Source organism: Spea bombifrons, chromosome 2 (genome assembly GCF_027358695.1).
Source record: "Spea bombifrons isolate aSpeBom1 chromosome 2, aSpeBom1.2.pri, whole genome shotgun sequence".
Classification (NCBI taxonomy): domain Eukaryota; kingdom Metazoa; phylum Chordata; class Amphibia; order Anura; family Pelobatidae; genus Spea; species Spea bombifrons.
In genome coordinates, this window is record NC_071088.1 from 92,821,163 (window position 1) to 92,837,704 (window position 16,542).

General features: G+C 38.8%; 1 protein-coding gene across 2 annotated transcripts in view; it reads right to left on the reverse strand.

Annotated features, from left to right (window-relative positions):
• Positions 1 to 15,362, reverse strand: part of SLC9A7 (solute carrier family 9 member A7) — a 30,180-nt gene extending 14,818 nt beyond the window's left edge. For both annotated transcript variants that reach the window (XM_053455192.1, XM_053455191.1), the window contains exons 1-3: positions 14,894 to 15,362; positions 6,103 to 6,302; positions 2,175 to 2,252 (exon numbers count right to left, since the gene is read on the reverse strand). In XM_053455192.1, the coding sequence (XP_053311167.1) occupies positions 2,175 to 2,252; positions 6,103 to 6,302; positions 14,894 to 15,122 (507 nt within the window). In that variant the 5' untranslated portion in view covers positions 15,123 to 15,362. The remainder of the gene's footprint in view (positions 1 to 2,174; positions 2,253 to 6,102; positions 6,303 to 14,893) is intronic.
• Between the last annotated feature and the right edge of the window lie 1,180 nt (positions 15,363 to 16,542).

Here is a 16,542-nt window from a genome sequence, read left to right on the forward strand (position 1 = left end):
ACTACAACACATTACAGATCAAGCTGTGCCTCTACAACACAGTAAATGACATCAAGAAAAAATAAGAAATTGTTTTAAAAAAAAATATATATATATATATAACAATATGGGGGATGCAACGTAATCTAATTTTGAAAATCTAGAATAAAGTGTTTGTATGTATACGTATACATACTAAATCAGCAAAAGAAAGATTGGATTGATACACTAAGATGCATGCAGGAACTGCTATACTGTGCATTTTTATGTATGCAGCAATGCCCTTCACGGTGTGTTCTTGCATGACTAGGAACTTGGGAACTGTGCCTGCTCTCCACAGACTGATAACCTCCTGCAGCAAGGATTAGGACAACGCAAGCTTGATATTATCTGGAATATATATGTATATATCTTACAATCGATTTAATGATCATAACCGCAACCTAAACCACGTGAGTATTTTGATTATAAATTGTGCATCATCATCATCTAACCAGACCTGGACTAGTGTCTACTACGGCCACCACCTAGCTTGGTGTGTAGACAAATGCTGCAAAAGTGAAGCCTGAGGCCACACACACACACACACACACACACACACACACACACGTCTTTGATTTTTCAGCAACTAGTCTTAACGTTCCAGGGCCTAATTCGCTATTCTAGTCTGGACCTCACTTAACTTGGAACAGTTAACTTTTAGTTGCAATGCAAACCTAACAAAACATTGGGTTACGTTAGTCAGTTAAGTGGAAAAATCAACTCAACGCATCAAGACAAGGTGCACTTACCAGAGATAGTCACATGACCAATACTGGCCTAGAACTGCTCATATTCTCATGAAATCTAACAGACTTTACAACAGTCAAATCTAGATTCAGGTAAATATGGTTCTAGAGCAAGTCAACAGGAGGCTACAAAATTATCCACAACTATTTGACTTTTAGTATAGCCCGGAAGGAATGTAAAGCCGGTTTGCCAAAACTTCTCTAGACATGGTTCCAATCTACTAGTTTACTAGAACCAAATAATAACAAAGAAAGAAAGATTAGGTGGCACATTTGTTTATAACTACTTTAAGGGATGCCGGGAATTTTCTGAAAAATACGAATTAAAGCTTATTTGAAACTGCACAACAGCAACAACTAAACGTCTACAGGGTTTCTAAAAAAAAAAGTCTTTATGGCGCCTGCAAAGAAATTAGAATCCGTTCTCTCCTGGTATAATTAAACACTTCATTATGATGACAACAAACTTAAAACAGGGTATTTGTATATAAAAGTATGATTTTGCGCATCCTCTATTTCCTGAAGTTTGTCGAAAAACTTTTATAAATGGCACTGGAACATTATTATGTGTCATTATTGAATCATAGGAATATTGTAGCCGATTGTGTCTTGTACAAAGTAGCTTGCTTATGAAGTATTGGCATTTTCTATGGATACTTTAACACGGAACACTTCCCTACTTGTTTATTAACCTAAATTCATACAAGCTAATGTTTTTTTCAATCAGCTACATCTTTATATTATTATTAGATTAGAGTTTATTTCAATAAATGGACTGCAGGGAGTTACTATGCAGGTCTACAATTTCACACGACCTGCAGCCAGAAGGAGCTGCAATCTTCCAGAAGAGAAATTGGTACTGAAAATGCCTAAGAGCTTCTGACGAGATAGAGTAACCTCTACTTTATAAAGACATTAACAGGAATGGGAAGGGACAGAAAAAGAAGATCCCTCGGGTGTCTTTTTCAAAGAGATGGAATCTTATTACGTCGTGTTATTTAGATGCATTTTTCGAATCGGTACTTTGAGTATTTAATATTATGAATAAAGCAGATTTTATCAGTAATAGGATAGGTGTACAGATGGCAGATTAGTAAAGTTTAGGCGTCAGCAATCAAATAATATGTAAAATAATTAAATAAATCAGTGATTGTTTATAAAAAAGGTATTTAATTTATACCATGGCCAGGGCAACAGTACAGCCTATGCCAACAGACTTTCTATGTACAATCAATCCAATAGTCCACAAAAACTAACTGCACAAAATAATAAATTCCAAGGACTTACGTTTCCTTGAAATATGCATTTTTTTAAAAAATTTTTTAAAAAGCTTGAATTTTATTTTATAGCATTATAAACAAAGAGTTTCCAAAGAACTTTGTTTGAATTGTTACAATTACGGTTTACCTTTTTCAAACTGTATCCTGCGTGGAAGATAATAGGTGGCAATAAGATGTTGAAGAAGACTTCGGGGTCAAAGGTCAACTGTAGACCAAAGAAATAGAATAGACATGATTATCAGAGGTAGACAAGCAAGCACCACACATTTTTTCTTTAAAAAAATAAATACCAGCAAAAAAAAAAAAAAAAAGTTTTCACAAGCAAGTCTACTATTTTCCTGAACTATTTAAAAACAGTTAAACCAAACCATGGCACATATTTTTCATTATTATTATGTAGAGTGGTAGGATATGATGTCAAATCCAGGCGCTCTGCACTAGTTCACAAGGGAACAATACAACGGAGGCTTGTAGTAAAACTTATGAATGGATGAAAAAGCTACAGAAAAATAACTGATGACGACTTGCAACATTACAAAACGCAAATTCAAACCATATACTAATCAGAAATGTGTGTAAAGTATATAAGAAAGGATTATATACACACACTGCAGAAGCAAAAAAAATAAAATGCACTCTTTGTATTAGAAAACAAAAACACAGCACTCCAGGAATGTTGCAAGTGAATCCACACATTTAATAAGTGTGATGACGGACGAGGCGGAAGCAAACGTTTCGGGGTACACAAACCCCTTTGTCAATGTGCACCTACAGCCATTTTTATTCTATTTAATATATTTTTAAATTCACAATATTTGAAATATTCCTGTTCTACTACCAATATAAAACCTACTATTTACAAAAATTGATATAGATCTCCAGTGAATATTCCTTGGGAAAAAAAATGTTAGAGGACAAGTCATAATTAGCTGGCAAAGAAAAGATAACATTTAAAGCAACTTATGTGAGCATACTTTTTTAAATATCATATTGTACATCATATTTAATAGTCACAAAAATATTTTACCACGACAAGGGATTTTAGAATTTGAATATTTGTATGTAGAAATTGCCTTCTTGAGACGTGTCTCTGCAATCTACATTTTGATGACTAAGTGCTGAGCAAGAGGATTTTAATGGCAGCTGGGATGCACAAAGCATTGTACCGTAATTATATTCTGATGAGCGCAATAGAATAAAATGCTTCCTTGTGATACATTTTAAGACTCCTGTAACACTTATTGGTCTACTCTGGGAATTACATTTATAGTGTGAAAATAATTTCAAGGGTTGGTAAACACACTGTATTTTAATTAGGAAATGTTATTTGTAAAATAATTGAAAATCAACAATGCTTTCCTTATGTAGTGAATGATTTCTATAACATACCCCCCCCACTCTAGTGCACCACTGGAATCACCCCAGTAATAATGGGTGCGAGGCTCCAATTACCTTTGTATGGGCAGATACCGGACAAATTTCACTAAAAACTGATTTATGCATTGAAACTAGGATGTCAGTAGCCAGGTGAAGGTTAATTAACCAACCAAGACAGTAATACCATATAGGCAAATCAAGCAGATGTTTAGACTGTGGACTGATTCATACTCTCCCCCGTCAGAGCGTGATAGAGAGATCTTTTTAAGCGTGACCACGGTTTATAATAACAAGGAAAAAGTCCCGATTTATCGTTTATAATAATGCAAAATCTATTTCATTTGGTTAAAAAAAAAAAAAAAAAAAAAAAAAAATGAAGCTCCCATTGGTTTCCTATTTATTTTTTAGTTACAATGTAAGTCCATGTCTTACCACAATCTTGTTTTGCCTACACACCCTAAAAACTACCCAAGGCAACTAGGAAGTGTTTTGCACCGACAGGCTGCAGAATTTTACTTAAAAAGGGACTTGAAGACAAAAAAACGGACATGACTGCACTCTGGGTTTTTGTGGTGCTTAAATAAGCTGCTACATAATGATTCAGTTTTGACAGCAATTCTAAAACACAAACAGAAGGTATCAGAATCTTTGAAGGAAACAGGTAGACTTTAACAACAACATAATTTATGTCCACATCCAAAAAACACTGTCAAAGAATAATTTGCATATGATAAGTCACCGCAAGCTGCAGCAGTTGTATAGAGTGATAGAATGGTTTGGATAGATCGCTACATAAGTTGAATGACCTCAAATGCAAATTATATCACATTTGAAAATAAAGGCATTGTGATGTAGATGGGGGGGGTTGCTACCAACATTACTCCCGCCTTTCTTGTAAACTATACATGTGCATTTCTAGAGTAGCATACATATATTTTGTCTTGCCTACACGACTTTTTGGAGAGTCTTAACAATTCCATGACCTCTTTAATATAATACTAGGATGGCATTGTGTGACAGTAATAATAATAATAAGACTCCAGTCTGTTACATATTTGGTCTGGCTCTGAGCTGGTTAAAACTTGTTCTGATTCAGAGTCTCAACTCACTGAGCAGTCTAAAGTGGATAGAATGATGTCTGATATAATACGACAGGAGAGAGGTCAATGATTTTAAGAACATGATAAGTTAACTGCAAAGCGTTCGAGATCCTGCTACACTGGGAATTTCTTTGGATACGCTTTGAGTAGGTCCACTTTGTAACACATGTTCTGCAAATCCCAACAACACTTGCCAAGGGCAAAGCAAAAATCCTTAGTATTTAGAAGCTCAAGTCCTTCAAAATAAGCTCTGCTCAAGTGTTTCCTAAAAATCACAAATAAACTCATGTTTAGTAATAGTCAGTTCACCAAACTTTTCACTAAAATTACTGCAATGTAAAATGTAATGTGTTCGTTGGATAAGGCCTCACTCTGTAAAGTAGACATATGTGAGAGGGTATGCAACAAAACCAAAACTTAGCTACCGTATTGGCTCGGATATAGGCCGCCCCCGTATATAGGCCGCACCCTAAAAGTTTGGTGCTTTTTTAAAGAAAAAGTTTTTTTCTTTAAAAAAGCACCAAAAAAACATGCTGCCACTCTGTCGCCCCCCCGAGATATGCTGCCACTGTCCTCCCTCCCCGAGATATGCTACCACTGTCCTCCCTCCCCGAGATACGCTGCCACTGTCCTCCCTCCCCCCCCCGATATGCTACCACTGTCCTCCTCTGCCCACCCCCGACTTACCGGAGCAGACTCCCGGGTGTCTTGCGGGGCCGGCGAGGGACATCTACGCAATACGCGTATGCAACTTCCGGTACCGGAAGTTGCATACGCGTATTGCGTAGATGTCTCCCGCCGGCCCCGCAAGACACCCGGGAGTCTGCTCCGGTAAGTCGGGGGTGGGCAGAGGTAAAACGCTTAGACAACCTCCCGTGCCGGCACCCCCCCCCATGGGAAGTGCTGGCAGGGGAGGCTGTCTGAGCGTATCGGGGAGTAGGATACGGGCCCCGCACTAGACCCCGAATATAGGCCGCACCCCCACTTTAAAAACTTAAAGTGGGGGAAAAAAGTGCGGCCTATATTCGAGCCAATACGGTATATAATGGAACAAAGTGCAATTTTCTACAGTTTACAAAACATCCGCAAACACACAAATTCAAGCAAAGAGCCAGTTAAACGGTGGCCACTTGTATTCGTTTTTTTATGCATGGTGGATCTTGTTTCGATATTTGAGTAAACACGTGCCACGTTTCAGCCCTACATTAACAGCAATACTCAGTCGTCTAATTTATTCAGTGAGTGTTAAGGCAATCATAGCCACAGACCAACGGCTGACAGCCAGTATGACCTCACCGGGTAAGGTCAGCCATTAGCTCCAGTGGCTAAACCAATATCATAAACCTCATTTGGGGTGGATGTATTTTTCAGGTGAAAGTAATAAGCATGTATTACATTAAAATTAACATTTAGTTCTCCCCAATTCTACAGGATAGAACAGGCAAGGCATACTAATGCATCTGTGATGTCATTAGTCTGAAGGATAGCGCCAGCCGAGATCTTAATAAAATAGTAATGGGAGTTTAGACTGTTTGAATTCACCCTGAAAGGTTTACAAATAAATATGCTTTAACTTACTTTTCTCAGCATATCATTCTGTTCCACGTTATTGATCTTCCCAGGGCTAATTTCGCCCTTCAAAGTGTATTCAAAGAATTTCCCGCTAACATTGACGAGCAGTGTCGTAAACGCCTTTTTTTCTTCAGAGCAAGTGACTGCTTTCTCATAGCTGCTGGTAGAAGGTATGCCATATCTTAAAATGACTCCAACGATAAGCCCTTTAGAAGAAGAAGAAAGAGTTAATCACATTTAGTAATTCAAGTCTAGTAACACTGGTCACTTCTCGTTAAAACCCAGACTGCTAGCCTAAATCCCTGGTTAGGTAGTCCTTTATTTTTTAAACCGGGTATCTTCAAGACAATTACAACTTTGACAGACAAACTGTAGATATTTTGAACAGAAATGTAACTATGATAAACCAAAAAATAAACATGCCATGTAATCTCTTACGAGAAATGGAATTCTGGCAGTTTGTTCTAGGGAACAATTTTATTGTCCCGGGTTGAGACATAACCAGAAAAGCCAGATATCACACACATAAATGAAGGAACTCTGCTGGAAACATATCAGGTTCCATTCATTTTTAGTTCACTTGGTGTGCTAAAATAAGTCAGTCAATTAGGCTATTTTTTTTTACTAAAAAGGATAAAAACATAATGAACATTACACAGACTTGCAAAACAAAATATAATCTGAAATTCTATTTTTAAGTTAACATTGTCCTCTCTATTTTATATCCAGTTTAAAAACTATTTTAGAATATATAGTTGTCTGTGTAGCACATGCGCAAGATCTGAATGATTATTAGTCTCCATTAAGTTATCTATCCCTTATTATTAATGCTCTTATCAGATCAGGTGGTCTTAATAAGAACAAAGTGAAAGAACAGAACTTCAGGAAGAGAAACGGACTACACTATTAATAATTAAATTGATTGGATAATGTCACCTGTATCACATTCTGACATAGATCTCAGCTTCCACAAGACAAACTTTTCTAAATAAAATTAAAATGTATATGCACCCTTTTAACAAGCTAAAAGACCTTTTATAAAGCACAATGTGGTGGTGAACATGATCCGGAAATTTTCTTATGCAGTACTTGGATAGCAGTTACAAAAACAAAAAAAATAGTATAAAAATACATTATATTATTATTAGTAGTATCATATAGTAAAGCAGAGAACATGACAATATTGTCAGATTCAAGAGTCTTGTAAAAATTGCTACATTATAATGTTTTGATTTCTGGAGTCTTCATAGGAAGCGCTGACTGGTCTATATACGTCCCTGATTACATGAGAGAAATGAAATGATGAAAGGAACATGCAATATCATTTGCACTTTAGTGAATAAATAAATGATGACATTTAACATAGTTGGCTATGTTTCAGTTTGCACGTTTTTGACATGGATTAGTAATGAATTTAAGGGAAGCAGCCATATTGCTTTCCTAACAGACCTCAACAAGAGGTCCTTAACAGACCTTAATAACACTGCTTGCAAAACAATATACACTTTATACAACTGAACTTCTGAAAATGGAATTTTTGTAATCACTCTGAACTCCTGTTTTGTATTCTGTGATGTAGTGAATATCAATTGCTTAGTACACGGGTGTCCAAGTTTTTTCTGCAGTGGGCCACTTCATCAGAATTGTATACGTGCGCGGGCCGCACTCATTTTTCACTGTGAGAAAAATTAGTTCTAGGGATGTACAAAAATGAAAATTCTGACCCCCCACCTTTAAAAATAATAAAAACTCACATTTTTAATAAAAGTAGGTAACACACCACAATTGAAAAAAAAAAAAAATAGCAAAACGACTTGGCATGATAGGAGTGTGATTGTTAACAGCAATCACAATCCTATCATACCCAGGTAATCAGTAAATGCTGGTACCTAGGCATGATGGGACTGTGCTTGCTGTTAGCAATCACACTCCTATCATGCCAAGTCAGCCAGTACATGCTGGTACAGGGTGGCTGTAAGTGATGTGCAGACCCCATACTGCTGGCAGCATCAATACACAAGGGGGGGCAGCTAGCTAGATTTCAGCATGTACTGGCTGACTTGGCATGATAGGAGTGTGATTGCTAACAGCAATCACAGTCCCACCATGCCTAGGTTCCAGCACTTACACATCCAACCAGTAAATGCTGGAACCTAGGCATGATGGGACTGTGATTGCTGTTAGCAATCACACTCCTATCATGCCAAGTCAGCCAGTACATGCTGGTACAGGGTGGCTGTAAGTGATGTGCAGACCCCATACTGCTGGTAGCATCAATACACAAGGGGGCAGCTAGCTAGGTTTCAGCATGTACTGGCTGACTTGGCATGATAGGAGTGTGATTGCTAACAGCAATCACAGTGCCATCATGCCTAGGTTCCAGCACTTACACATCCATGCTATCACACACACATTCATTCATATACTCACTCATATACTCTATTCACAGATTCATTCCCTCAAATTTGGCCCGCGGGCCGCATGTTGGACGCCCCTGGCCTAGTACATAGCCGGTATTCCTAACATATGAAGATATGAAAATGTGTGAGATTTTACAAGATTTCAGAAAGCTGGAAACTAATGAGTTCTAAAGAAGGTTTGAAATATTGTATAATGGTGATTACATCTAATATTGTCTAGTTATTCACCTCTTGTGTACAGTTAATTGCTCAGCCATGAAAAATAAAGAATACTGTGCTCTCTCATGTTATCTAGACAGAACTGCGACACACTGATAAATTGGCCTGTGAAAGAATTCAAAAACTTTGCTACTATTTGACAAACAAACAAAAAAGACCAATCATCAAACTGTAGAGATAGCGCAACTGGTTTTCGTGAAGATATTTTGAAACAGGTATACTCAGTAACAATTCTGGCACGCAACATTGAAATGTAAAAAAGAATCAAATACAAGCATTTAGGTGAGCAAACATTTGGTGAGGTTTCCAATTGTTTTCAAGTTTCACCTATAGACCATAAGTGGAAGCCATCAATTTCCTGTTCTCAGTATCTGCATTCCACACCATTTTTTTCTACCTCGCCATTGTAAGGGTTTTGTTACGTATTAGCACTTAAGCTAACTGGCACGTTTATCTCAATTTGCAGATCCTTTTGTGTGTAGACATTTTTATTCGCATAAGCTGTTGCTCTAAAACTGAATCATGTGGCTACAGTCGATGTAATTCCATCACCCTCAGCTAACACCAAGATAATAGCAATGTTGCTTTCTAGAAGAGGAGAATAAGACATGAAACTCTACACATACACACACACATTTACATACACACACACATTCCATAATTATACACATACAAACAAGCAAGCAAAGATATACGGTATAAAGCAGGGTTGGATTATCCCACGGCAGTCCAAGTTGTTTGGTTATCTTAATTATACATGTTTAATTCGGTTTTGGTTCACTTCCATGTGTGTGTTAAAAGTTGAAGTGCATTAATAACAGCAAAGGAAACAAAATATATTTAAAGAAAAAAAAATTAAAGCTTCTTCTAATAAAAAAACATGCATTAATATATCCCTGGATAAATATCTTAGTTATATCTGTAGTTGGGTATATTTTCGTGACTTAAGATCACTACACGTCAATGGTCATAATGCATATGAAGACCCCTAGTAGAACCATGGAGCCTTCAGACATAAAACCCTATGGAGCGGTGCTTAGTTCGAATTGCATAGGAGTGCTTTCCTGCCACTGATTGGCTGCTTTTATTAGCCAATCAGTGGCACAAATCATCAGACCACATAAGAAGCTGGGAGCAACTTTATCATGAATTGTTTCTTGCAATAGCAACTTGGCAGGCCCAATCATCTGGGAGACATCACCTCATACTCACCCGACAGCGGCTGGGTAGGCATGCTAGGCAAACAACAAAAAGTTGCATGTGGCCACGCATATACAGCTGTAGGCCACGATGATGTCATCCGCCAGACCAGCTTTGCTTCCTGGGACAGTAAACGTTCCCTTTACGGTGCTTTAGTGACTGTCGGGGATACAAGAGTGTCCCTTTAAGCACAATGGATTCCACATCTCCCTCTCTCTCCACCATTCCATAAATCCATTGCATGTATTTATATTTACATGTCCATGTTTTGCCGCATTGTTTCATAGATAACACATCTACAGACCAATCAGCTGCAGGCAGTGCCGTTTTTCCAGCTTAGCATTATTAAATCTCTCTTTCCCATGGCGTGTATTCTGCTCGGTTCATAGGTTCAGCAAAACCCTAGAGCACTAAGCTATAACATTCCAAGTGCGCTTCAAAGGATAATAAGCAAAAGCCTCCTAGAACTACAAAAGAAATAAAATCGATTTTGGATCCGAATTTACGGGGAGACCCTTGTTAGCCAATTCTAATAATAACCCACAAAATCCTTGGTCTGAAACGGCTGCATAAGAAAAGGAAAAAGAAACCGACGACAATTGGGCAACGTTATACTAGACATAATAGAAATGATAAAAATGATGAACATATTCTAAAACACAATGGTATGATCAAATAAGCATTTCAATTCCTAGAAGCTGCTGACATGCTTCAATAAACTGGAAGGACTCTCAGCCATTTTCTTCCAGGGACATACAGTTTTCAGATTATTTCTGATCACTCTGTGTAAAGTAGGGTGTGAGTTTGTTATTTAATAAAAAGCATGCTGGACAAAATGGCTTATTCTAGTGGAGAGTGCATCAGAATTGGGGTGGGAGTGAAACTTTACATGACCACCACTGGGTGTCAGAGTTCATTTTTTCAGTTTCTCAATGGAACAGTTATCTGCAAAAATAAATAAATACATTTTTAGAACGATATTTTGACGCCTCCCTACCGGAAGTTTATAGTGTTCATCAATCCTGCCCGCTACACACACACAAGTATCCAAAAGGTTGTTTAGCAGGCTGTCGTGCCACTTGTGTTTTGCTGGGATCATTATTGAGATCTACTGACCTAAAATCGACTTGGTCAGCTCATTTTAATTTTTTTTTTTTAGCATTGCTATTCCTTTAAAATAACGGTTCATTAATAAACCAACATCACCACCCTTACTTTACTGTACATATACACTGTCTAACTAGAAAAACCATCAGGGGCTGGCTCATATAGTGCAGTGAAATCAGAAAATTCAGTTCACTTGCATTTTCCCGGGTTAGTAAATATACTTTGTTCCATTGATAGTGTAAGATGCACTATTCAATTTTATTCAAGTTTAACTATGACACATATGTGGTATAGATCTGAATTGGAACAATTGTGTCAGGGGGAGCAGCTAGTAGCAGGGAGTGACCAAGACTAAAGCCAAGAAGGACCACATGCCTACCATACCTGAAGAACCACCTTGCAGCACTCAGCTTCTATGTGGCCTCCTCGGAATGTCATGAGGTGGCCATGTAGAAGTTGCAATACTACATTGATTTTACAGCTCACTGGGAAGTTAGAGAATTTCCACAACCGTCCCATGATCCCCACTGTCAGCAAAAGCAGGACAGTGCTTAAAAGCCATCACTGTCCTGTGAAACCAGAGACCGTCCTGCAAAAACCAGGACACTTTGCAACAGGACCTGAGGCATCCAACAGGATATGTTACAAGCTGAGCGAAAAAAAACCCCAATACACTTTACATCCAAGTGTCACACATTTAATACCAGAGCCCCTTTAAGTCTGGGCTGCTGACAATTATTACTATGCTTTATCGGATGCATCACACCACAGAGCTAAAATGTAACAGAGAATATGAAAAGGGCTATTTTGGTGATTATATGTAAATTCAGAACAAAGTGCACAATATAAAACCAGTGGTAGAGCAGAGGCTTGATAATACTCAGCATTATCATTTTCACACAGATTGCGGAGAGACACATGATTTCATGACACGCTACGAGGCCACAGAGAGCGAGCCAATTTTTATTATGCATGAAAGATTATAAAAGTGTGCATTTGCGACTAATTCTGCTTATCGCTGTGCAGGGACTTTTTACCTCATTTCATATCTACTTTCTGTTCCCTTCATTAAGCTTGGAAATTACATTTCCTTTCAGATATAGCAATTAATAAATGAAGTGTAATTCTAGATTTCATAAGATTTAATTTTTTAAGATATTGTCACTAAAAACAGATTCTAACAATAAAATCTGGCATTAAACAGGACACAGACCTCCCTGTGAGGAACAGATAAGACATGCCTGCTCTGAAAGAAAGAAGAAAAAAATGACGGTAAGTTGTTGTATTAGTGGTCTGTTGAGACTCCAGATGACACAAATAAACCATTTCTGTAATAGAAAAATATAGATTTTCCATTTAATGGATTATAGGAGTTGTTCTCTTCACGAATACAGTATGGTCACCGTGGGGATTCATGGACAAGGCTCCAGCAAATCAATCATTAATTCCTTCACTTTGATTAAGCAATATTCCTTAGGCCATTAACTACCAGCCAACCTCCTGAAACATTCTATAAGCCACATACCCACTAAACCTCTTTCCTACCTCTTTGTATTACAACTCGTAAGGGTCCTAGGCCGGGCCAAGCTTGTGTTTGGATTTTTTTCCCCTCAGGTCCTCTGTCTCTCCCTCATTCCTGCCACCCTAGGTAAGAATCCCTCTATACGTTTCCACACCATTTTTTCTGGATAATATCCCAAGTATTTGAATATTGGCAGTGCAACACAAGATATATTAAAAACATATGCTAGACCTCTATGTCTTGCTTTGTTATAAGATCAGCAAAGCAAGCCATCCATTTTTTTGGACTATGTTTTATTAAAACAAGCAATATTTGTCTTATAAACTTCCCATTGACTGCCTACTATTGTTATGCAGGTTCAACAGGTTCTCACCCTATTGAGAGTGTGCCTAGACGTGGCGGGTGAGCTTAATTATGCTTTGGCCAATTCATATAACCAAAACCTCTCATTTATATTAAGTTTATATATTTGTTGCCAACTTTATTAGGGTGAGAAGCGCAGAGAGTATTTTGTTTCTTGTATACATTGTACACCCAACATACTGTATTTGCAGCATGCTCACATTGTTTGGTAGGCCTCATATTATACATTTGTATTATTTGAGCCTGAGACTAGCTTAGCGCACCGACATTTTTTCTTTTCCCTGTTTGAACATATTTGAGGTTGTTGGCTCCTCATCAGTCTGGTTGCAGCTTGCTGTCCAGGGGTTAAATGGGAGGCGGTTTAATTGCACCTCCCCCAACACATTAATAAGGTTTTGGTAGCAGTATAAACTGCTTTGTGTGCCCACTATGTAGGAGGTGAGAGTAGGTTCTCCCCCTATTGAGAGTGTGCCTTGACGTGGCGGGTGAGCTTAATTATGCTTTGGTCAATTCATATAACCAAAACCTCTCATTTATATTATGTTTATATATTTGTTGCCAACTTTATTAGGGTGAGAAGCGCAGACAGTATTTTGTTTTTTTGTATATTATTGTTACGCAGACAGCTGAACATTTGTACAAGTCCTAGGAATTCCTTAATCACTGTTTTAGAACTCATACCCAATGATGGTCCATTCATACCAGTAGTGCTAGACTTGCACCCACCAGCTGCTACATATTTGCCCATTATATTTTGTATATAAAATAATGGAAAACCTACCAGCTACCAGATGACTTCTTACGTTTTTTTTTTATAATCTTAGGAACAGCATTCAATCACCTAAAGAGAAAATCTAGAGTGCGGTTAGCAGCCAGGATTTCCCATTAATCAGTCATTTTCCAGAAAAGATAACCTGGCAGTTCACCAACTATATATGAATATACACACACATACATACATAGATAGATACATACACACACCACCATTATGCTGAACATAGGAAGACCAGACTATTGTCTCTGGCTGAGAGTATAGTTCAAGGCAGGCTACACCTACGGAAAATCCATCTGAAATAAGATCAGCTGATGAATATTTTAAGTGCCAGAAGTCTAATGGAAATGACCGTCTAGCATAGTCAAGTGACTACCTTCTGCACCTCCCAAACAACAATGGACCCACATCAATAACCTGTGGAACCAGCTGTTCTGCACACTCCAATAACAGAGTACAATGACAAGGGTAAATATAACGGTGTTATTTGTTTAAACAAGGGGGAAAAAAAGCAAAAATATGTATTTACACACAGCAGAACTCAGTCTATCCAAGCCCCTCATTAAACACCCTTCAGCGTATTTTACACCACAGACTGTAGTAGTAACCAAAGTAGTAGGAATTAAGATATCATATGTCTGATTAAGTAAAATGATTGGTGAGCTGCCTTTAAAGTCATCTCCTAATGACAAAACCAAATGCTAATGAGTTCTTCCTACAGCTTGCATTGCTGCTATTGTGTTCAGCAAGTACTACAGCTACACGCAAGGATGGAGCCCAAATCCTTCCAGTCAATACGATAAGGCCTCCAAATGCTACATAAACTTTTAGATCCCAATGCTGTGCTTCATCATCCAATGGCACCTAGAATGTCCTGGCTGCAGCATCCTTTAGGACTCCTTAACACAATAGCTTGCTGCCAGAAAATGACCTTGTCCAGCAAAAAGACTAAAATCTGTCACTTCCTTCTTCTAACAATAGGAGTAGAATTACACTCTTGTGTCTCCTTATAGCAAGCTCAGCATGTCACCACAAGATGCCACAACATGTCACTCCCCCTGCAGCATTCTGTGTGTTTTATATCTACATCACAGCCAGTGTATCCCACAGTGTATTATTCTTAATATCACCAAGATCCCCGGGTAATAACCACATTATAGCCCACTGCACGGACACCCCTCGCTGCTCTCTCACCATAAATCATAGCCAGCCCAGTCTCATGCAGGAAGCGTGCCCGGCGGTGTTTAAATAGCCAGATGGTTAGGATGGTTAAAGTCAGCAGTAGGATAAATGTCAGCAGGCTCACGCTGTCCTGCCTGTGGCTCTCCTCTGCCTCTTTCTCTGTGGCGATCTCCTCCATGGCGCTGTCTTCAGCATGTATCCAGGGGATCCAAGGGATCAGCAGATAGACGAGTCTGTGCATGATCAATGCAGTGCAGGGACAACAGGGCTAAGTCTTCTATGCCAGCTGCCGGATCCTAACCACTTCCCAGCAACACTGTGCAGGGGAGTCCCACACCGGCTTGCTAGGGAGGGGGGGGGGGTTATTGCGCAACACACGCACACACACTATGATTCTTCTTCCTTCCAATCTCCAATGCGCAGAATCCACCCTGCAGAACCATTCCGATTAGAACGGCAAGGATCCCACCGATCACTACACGCACAGCACGCCGTGGAGATTGGGCCCCGCCCACTGCACACACCCCCGCAAGAGGACTTACACGTGACTTTATTCTAACGTCTTGTGATTATCATTATTATTTATAAATTCATGAATCCATGTATTTTTGTTGTAGTTTTACAACATTATTAAGCACACAAAACTAGAATTGGCATACTGGGGCACGTGGACGCATTAGGTAAGGAAGGCCCTGCTTGCAAGCTTTTGATTGTGAAATATAAAGTAATACATTGAGGGGAAAAAAATTAAAAAGTTAAAACAGATAAAAGCAACAATATTGCAGCTGTACAGCACAGTGAATGGTGAAAGGGAGATAGTATGGTATTGGGGTCTCATGGAAACACTTGAAACTCCAGTGATGGAGCTAGTTGGCTGTGAGGATATTGCACATATTGCTACATTTAAATTTTGCATCCATATTTTCCCATGGTCAGGGCCGGATTGGGAATGAAGAGCAGAAACATTTGGAGACCAGCCCCATATAGTTTATCTTGCGGTCGAGCTCTTATACCCACACGCACCACTTATACATACCCAAGTCACACTATTTACCGTACAAATAACTATAAAACATTGTTTTTATCACATTACTTGTATTTAAATGCCAGAAAGCAAGTGTTAAAAGGCCCTAATAAATGAAATACATTAGACATCAATGGAATCAAAACATTTGCTACTGCAAACATTTTTAGATGAAAAAGTTATATTTTATTCATTGGAACAAAACAGTGATTACATTATTCTTCATGATATTCTTGTAAGAAACTTTTATTTCTTTATTGATTCATGTAAACTATTTTTTCATATTTAATAAAAGCTATGATTGAGAATTTTTTGTTTTTATTTCCTTTTATTTGCCAGCCTGCCCCCCTAGTTATGCACACCTGCCCCCAGGCTTGCCACTCTGCTCCCAGAAATGCCTTATACCCCCTATACCCAGGGCCGGCCCTACAATGGAGCCGACTGGGGCAATTGCCCCAGGCGGCACTTTAGAAGGGGCGGCACTTTGCCGCCCCAAGCGCTTTTTTTTTGTTTTTTGAAGCGGAGGAGAGAGAGGGGCACCGAGTGGTTTTCGCTTACCCGCTCGGCGGCCCTCTCTCTCCTCTGCGGCGAGTCTCCCTGTTCGGTGTTGGTGCCGGCTTGTAATGCAGAGTGCCGG